Source organism: Pseudorasbora parva, chromosome 8 (genome assembly GCF_024679245.1).
Source record: "Pseudorasbora parva isolate DD20220531a chromosome 8, ASM2467924v1, whole genome shotgun sequence".
NCBI classification, from domain to species: Eukaryota; Metazoa; Chordata; class Actinopteri; order Cypriniformes; family Gobionidae; genus Pseudorasbora; species Pseudorasbora parva.
Window position 1 is genome coordinate 11,708,238 of NC_090179.1, and position 8,031 is coordinate 11,716,268.

At 42.7% G+C, this 8,031-nt stretch overlaps 1 protein-coding gene across 1 annotated transcript; it reads right to left on the reverse strand.

Annotated features, from left to right (window-relative positions):
• Window positions 1–6,792: 6,792 nt before the first annotated feature.
• LOC137084466 (olfactory receptor 52K1-like) lies at window positions 6,793–7,755 on the reverse strand. Its single transcript, XM_067450737.1, has one exon. It carries the CDS (start codon window positions 7,744–7,746, stop codon window positions 6,793–6,795), a length of 954 nt encoding a protein of 317 aa, XP_067306838.1. The 5' UTR covers window positions 7,747–7,755.
• Between the last annotated feature and the right edge of the window lie 276 nt (window positions 7,756–8,031).

Sequence of the window (8,031 nt, forward strand, 5' to 3'; positions counted from 1 at the left end):
CTTAGCTTGCAAAACCGCAAATGTTATGCATTATCAGCAGCTTTCCTAGTGCTAGCTAGTTTTCAGTACATTGAGTGCAAGATTAAATTAATTCAATACCGGGACAGGAGGGACAGACTAGGGGAGACAGATATTTCAGGAGGCCAGGGGGAAGCAGAAAGTTCGGGAGGCCAGTGTTGCCCACACAGTGCACGGGACAGAGCCCTCTCCGGACTCAGTGCACGGGATGGAGCCGTCTCCGTACTCGGTGCATGGACTAACCATGGCAAGGCAATCACTTTGGGTGGCTCTGGATACTGTTCTGAGATGGCCACAGGTTGTCCTGTAACTGGCTGCAAATCTCCAGAAGAAGCCCTGTGCTCCTCCCAAGAGCGTCTCGGGACTACCAGACTCGGAAACAACAGAACAGGAACCATCAGAACAGGGACGACCGGAATTGGGATCACCGAAACTGAGATAACCAGTACTGGGATTCCTGGAACTGTGATCATCGGACTCGGGACCACCAGAACTGGGATCAACGGAAATGGAACCACCGGACCCGGGTCCACCAGAATTGAGACCACCGGAATTGGGACTGTGATAATGTTTGTGTATTGTCAGGAAGGAAGAAGACAGTGGTTGGCGTGACTGGGACTCGCTCTCTTTATTAAGCAGTTTCAAAATAGAAAAACAATAAACACTTGCTCCGTTTCACTTCTTTTCAGCACAGTTCTCAGCTCTTTCAGGCACATGCACGCTTGCAAAGTCCCAGTCCAACTCTTTCTCTCGTCTCTCTCCCGGGAATGGCTTATAAGTGCTCTATCTGCGCCAATTACTGCAATCAGAAACAGGTGTTCATCATCTGTGCTTGACCTACTTACCCGGCGCTCTGCTCTGCTCTGTCTCCCGCTGCAGACTTCGCAGAACCACGCCCCCTCCACCACATACCCCCCACCGCCTGACTCAGGCCGCATCCTCCTTCTCTATGGTGCTCTCTGACACTCCTTCTCTATGGTGCTCTCTCATAGAGAGCTTTCGACTGCAGCGCCGGCCGCTCCTCACCCTCCACCTCCTGGGACAGGACTGTGCCCAACCCCCTGTCCAAGGAATCAGTCTGCAGCAAAGTCTGTTGGTTAACTGCCACCTCAACCCTATGCTTTTGAACCCAGAATTGAATATCCCCATGCACTAACTCCACCACTTTCCTGTGCACACACCGTACCTTAACCACGCGGCTATTACCCCACGCCTCGGGCTGAATCAGACATTGATGGATGGAGGTCTGGTTACAACCTGAATCCACCAGAGCCTGATAAGTACCCCCCTTGATACTCACAGGTATTTGGTACTGGCCAGCTTGATCGAGGGCAGCGTGCAGCGCATTAGGGACCCGGACCAGAGTCCCCACCTCCATCAACGGACACTGGTCAATAAGGTGTCCTGGGTCCCCGCAACACCAACACGCCGGCCCAGGTTTCCCTGCGGCCCTAGTGGCTGGCAGTAGGCCTGTAGATTGGCGTGGAGAGACTGCGGGCCGGAAAGCCAGCTGTCCGGGGTCCTGTGGTCCTCCCCCTCCCCTTGCCGTCGACTGGAACACTGGTGATGGTTCGGCTGAACCACCCACTCTCCAACTTGGGGCCGGCCGGGGTAGCATCTCACGACGAGACTTGGGTAAGGGGAACAGGTTTTGAGAGAGAAGGTGAGGGGGAAGGAGGAGAGTGAGAGAGAGAGAAGCCGCTGGTAAGGGCTCGCCAACCCCTTGGCACACCACCATTTTGTCCTCCGCCAGTTTGATAGCCTGGTCTAGCGACGTCGGGCGGCTTTGGCAGCCTTGCCACAAGCTGCTCCAGTGCCACACGATTGATGATTCCGTCGACGTCACTTCCATCGGCCATCAGCACCTTATGGCATGAGTCCCGGAGCTGGTGCGCGAACACAAAGGGCTGGCCGAACTCGTCCAGGGTCAGGGTCCAGAAACGTTGACAATGTTCCGGCCGAACCGCTGAAGGATGGCGCGCTTCAGGTCATCGTAGACCAGGAGATTCTGGCATTGGCCAGTCCGCTTTGGGCCGTTCCCGGAACCCGGCCGCCCTCTGAAACAGCTCGATGAAAGCCTCAGGGTCGTCTTTGGGACCCATCTTGGCTAGAGGGACGTTGGCGGCCGAGTCGATGGACTGTCTGTGGGGAACGGCCTGAATCTCCCAGCTTGCGGTCTTCATGCTGGGCCGTGAGAAGAGCTTCAAAACGTTTCTGTTGCACCTCCCTCACGGCCAGCAGATCATGGTGTTGTTCTTATTGAAGACCGGCGAGCGATTGGACGATTTCCGCAAGTGGCGTCTTCGGCGGAGTTTGCATGGCAATGGCGATCTTCGCAAAGTCCCAATCCAACTCTCTCTCTTGTCTCTCTCCCGGCAGCAGCTTATAAGTGCTCTCTCCATGCCAATTACTGCAATCAGAAACAGGTGTTCGTTATTTGTGCTCGACCTACTTACCAGTTTCTTTAAGCAGTTCCTCTCTGCATTCTTCCAGCTCAAGTCCCAGCACGTTGTGTTGTCCCAGCTTCTCTCTCTCTGGTCCTCATCTCCTGTGTGGCTTATAACCTGTCTCTCCCCGCCAATTACTGAAACAAGAGACAGGTGTTCATCGGTTGCACCTAATTCACTTCCTCCAACTCTCTCTCCCGTCACAGACTTCACCAAACCATGCCCCCTGGCCACAGTGTTCTCTTAATTTTGTCCAGAGCTGTATGTCACCATGTGTTCCTGCCTCTTCTGAAAGTACGTGTTCATCACAGCCATCTTCATGCTTTTAGCAAAGTCTACCAACCTCTGTCCTTCTGAGTTCCTTTCCTGAAGACCCAACCTGCCCATCATTTCCTCATCCCCACTATTCCCTTCCCCAACATGTCCATTAAAATCTGCCCGATCACCACTCTCTCAACTCTGCAAACAGTCTGCATCACTTTCTCCAACTTTCTCAAAAATAATATGTCTTTCTCCTCTTGCTTACAATCTACTTGTGGAGCATAGGCACTAACAACATTCAACATCACACCTTTAATTTCCATCTTCAGACTCATAAACCTATCTGACATTCTTTGCCTCAGAACAATTTTCAAAAACTCCTCCTTCAGGATCAATCCTACTCCATTTTTCTTCCTGTCCACACCATTATAAAACAGCTTAAACCCTGCTCCAATGCTTCTAGCCTTGCTCCCTTTCCACCTGGTCTCTTGGACACACAGAATGTCAACTTTTCTCCTCTGCATCATCTCTACCAGCTATCTGCCTTTACCTGTCATTGTACTAACATTCAAAGTCCATACTTTCAGTCCTAAACTCCTGCCTTTCCTCTTCTCTCCCTGCCAACAGGCACGCCTTCCTATTCTAACACACCTTCCTTCTGTCCAGTAGCCCAATTTCCACCAGTGCACTGAAGGTCAGCGGCACTGATGGGGGTCCTTGTTAACCTGGGACCCAACCAATCTGGTATGAAAGTCATATTCATGATTTGCATAATGAATTTGGCAAAAGTTTTACGTCACATGCCCTTCCTAACACAACCCTCTCTATTCATCCGGGACTGGCACAAAAGGTACAATGGCGTGTGACCTCTTGTGGCTAGATTTATAAATTCCTTAATAACTATTAACTAATAGTGTAAATTAACGTGTTTATTACCACAACGGGTCAAAGCCATGCATTTCAACTTCCAGTTGTCTGCTTTAATGAATCAAGTTGTGTCAAGTTGGTTTTGTATTGTTTACGAAAAAAAAAAAAAAAAAAAAAACCTGACCACCTATTTCAGGGAATAGGATCAGTTAATGTGCTATTCGATTTAATTCAAATTGAAATACTTGTTGTACCACAAAATGTAACATTACAGTTATGTGCATCACGGATACTGTCACACACTAATTGTCGAGAACACACAACAAAGACAATTAGATTCAAAAGTCTTTAATGAATAATCCACACAATGGTCCTCATTTATCAATCTTGCGTAGAAACTGGTGTATATGTTGACGTAAGATTATGCTTACACTCCTCTCACCGCCTGATTTATGAAACTGTGCGCACCTCTGCAATACAGGTGTACGCAATACTTGCCCTTGATAAATGTGGCGGCTGAAAACGATCGTCATTAGAATATCACGCCCCTATATTTTCAAGTCTCCGCCTCTCCCACGCCCTCATTTTACGCCATGGACAAACAGAAGACGGCAAAGAAGCAAAACATCTCTGATGTGGAGATCGGGCGCGCTCAATCATCTCACTAGTTCACTAGTCAGGGCACTGATTAGGACATAAGTCAATGGGCTGACTCCCTGATCAGTGCTCTGACTACTGAACTAGTGAGATGATTGAGACGCGCCCATCGAGATCATCCCCAGGGAAGTGGAAAAAACCCCGAAATTGTTTTATTTGAGAGTTTAAAGAGTGGGAATAAAGGCACCCACAAAAACAAAATATGGACCGAAATTACGAGTACTGTTAATAGTGTGGGCGTTGAGAAGCGCACTCCAGCAGTTTAAATAGCTATTTGGATGATAAATTACCATCACAATGCATTATTTTACAGCACGTTTTGAAACACTTAGCATTTAATTTCATATCACGGCACATGTAGGCTATTGGGGTGTACGATAGTGATGATGATGATGTGATGTGGAGTACCATTCATTCACATTAATAATTACATGACAATTTATAAGATTCTTCTTCTTATTATTATTCTTCTTCTTATTATTATTATTAATGATGCTTGTTATTTAGAAGAAGAATGTCATTTTTTTTTATTTTATTATTATTTAAAAGAAGAAGGTCATTTTTATTATTTTGTCAGTCTAAATTATTTTAGTCCCAGTCCGCGCAGCTGCCGGGCCAGGCGGGCCTGAAACGTCAAATAAAGCGCACAGGCTCGCGACTGGAGGAATACATATGCCTACAAATCAAACGCTTTGGTAAAGTCACACAAATTAAACATTGACGTTCATGTTGCACTAAAATAAACACTGAATGTTGTTGTTGTGGTATTTAACAGTGGGTCATAATATAGCATATCTTGTCAGTGCGTTTTGTGGTGTTAGGAATTTTCTGCCCATTTTCCCACTAACTCAAACGTGCGTACACCACCTCCTGAGCTGGCGTAGGATTTGAGCGTGCCGTACGCCAACGTCCATATTGATAAATCTCAAAGTCACCGTGGGTTTGGGTGTACGCAAGGTGTACGCTGGAAATTTGGTGTACGCACTTTTGATAAATGAGGGCCAATGTAACTCAAGAGAAAGCAGGAAATATAACAACCTCCATACACTGGACAAATGTGAACAGAGACACTGGAACTTATATAGTACATGAGTATATAAACAGAACATAACTGTGACTGATACAAGGTATTTCTTCTGTTTTGATTCAGAAGAAGAGCCACTGGGCCGGTTTCTGGCAGAAAAAGTTGCCGTCCATGGCCTGGTAAGCTCTTCATCCACTTCTGAGAAGAAGAGAAGCAATGCGGGATGCCAGAGATACCAATCATCCAACTTAGAAGGCTCCACACAAGCCCGACCTTCTCTAGGAAAGTATAGTTGTCAATTCTGGGTCCATCTCGAGCAACTCCACTCTCCCAGAGGGAGGCAATGCAGCCAAGTCTTTACAGAATTTACAGAAGTGATCACAATTGATCGGTGACATCCGATGTATGTCGAACGTGACTGACTGAAAGGGAACCACTTGCGCCTTATTATTCAAACATTTAAAAATTAATTATATATTTGACAAATTTATAAAATTCATAAAACTAATCATTTTCAATTTTTATATAAAATATGACAGTTCTGCCATCGATTTGTTTTTATCTGTTATTTTTAGGGCCTGATGTGTATGGATCCATTTGTTTCAAACTGTAATATTAGACAAATTCATTGCATGCATAAAATCATGAGCTGCCTGTTTAAAAATATACTTTCTAATAAGTATTTTTTTTTTTTTTATTGTCCCTTACCATTTCTGAATGTTTAAATAAATTGAACGACTACCATCCTGGATGACTACTTTTCCTTACCTGAATAGTATTGGAAAAACCTTATTGGAAAAAATTAACATGCATGACACATTAATTATAAATATTGTAATGTATTAACATTTTTGAGTTGTTTCCACAGTCCTAAAGTCTTAAAGTGTTGAGAAAATGACAATTGTACTTCTAACACTTAAGTTGGTTGTGCATTGTTTACATAGCCTACAGGCCAGATAAAAATAATTCAGGCCACATAATTCAGGGAATAGGATCAGTTAAATTCAAATTAAAATACTTACTGTACTACAAAATGTGACAATACACTTATGTGTATCACAAATACTGTCACTCAACGATATTGACAAAACACAATGAAGATGATTAGATTGAAGTCTTTAATTAATAATCCAATGTAACTCAGGAGTAAACACACCGAGACACTGTATCTTAAGAGTATACAAATGCAAACAGAACATAACTTATAACATAACCAATACAAAGCATGCCTTCTGTTTTTATTCAGTTTTTTATTTACTGAATGTTGATAATATGCTGTACTTTATCAGCTGATGTATGATGTACAAATTATACATTGCATTTGTGTATAGGTTCCCAAGTCTATTAGATGTTTAAAATGTGTTTTGTAAAGATATTAACTGCATTCCTTTTTCTTTGTATTTGTCATGCTTTTATATTCAAAGTATCAATGTTTTTTAAACAAAACACTAGTTCCGTGTATAAATGTATGTTCTATGTATTATCATGTTGTAGTATCCATTTGTTTGTAAAGTTCATTCAGTTTTTTAAAGAATAGACCTTTGCATTATTTATAAACTTCAGAAATGTTTGTCTTATTTCTTTTGTTCTCCATCCATAGATTAGTGGGTGTAGACAACTTGGAAACAATAAGTATAGAATGCTTATAAATATACGGTTGCTTGAAGAAATGTTATTCCTTATTCTGTATGACAAAAATGCAATCAAAGCAGAAATCAAACTAAGTGTCATAATAATAATATGAGTAATGCAGGTATTAATGGCCTTTAAATGAGTCTCACCAGACCTAAACACGGAAGAGAAAATCAGAACATAGGAAACAGTAATAAGAATAAAATCAGCAGTTGTTATAAAGAAAGCAGCCATAAGTCCTACAATATTATTAACAGATATATCTCCACATGCTAACTGAACTAATGCCATGTGCTCACAAAAACAGTGATCAATAACATTTGTTACACAAAATGACAGTCTTCCAGCGAGCGACACCATGGTGACAATAAGCAGACCATTTCTCATTACTGGCACAACAACAAACTTTAGAAAGTTAGAGATTTCCATATATTTATGATAATGAAGAGGTTTGCATATTGCAAAGTAACGGTCCAGAGCCATCCAAAAAACCAAAGTAGATTGAAATGTTCCAATAAAATGAAGGCCAAACATTTGTATCAAACAACCAGTCAGGGAAATCTCACTCCAATTAAATAAAAAGCTAAGAAGCATGCTAGGTACAAAAAATATAGGCATGATCAAGTCTAATACTGCCATAACACCTATTAAAATATACATAGGAGAATGCAGAGACTGCTGAGATTTGATTAAATATATGAGAATAATATTTGCTGTGATGGCCAATAAAAACATCAAGAAGAAAGGGATAAATAAAAAAGGCCTCCATTCTCCTAGGCTGTAGAAACCGACTAATTTGAACTCAGTGAATGATATATTTTGTGCAGGAAGGTCCTTCATGCTGATAAACTCTTCTGCACAGTATTCTGTTCAAACAAAGTTGATATCAAGTTGATGAAACTGAGAAGAGAAATGATACAGTAGTTGACCAGGTTTCACGTTTTAAACATAAATATACAGCATTGTCATATACATCGAATATCGTCTCTGTAAGTGTGAAGCCAAACCATTGCTTCTATACTGCTGGTCCTAATACAATTGGGGAAAACACCTATGGCTTGATAACTTTGTCTTGGATTGTTAAACTGTAATGCAAATTTACATGCTACATTTGATACGTACATT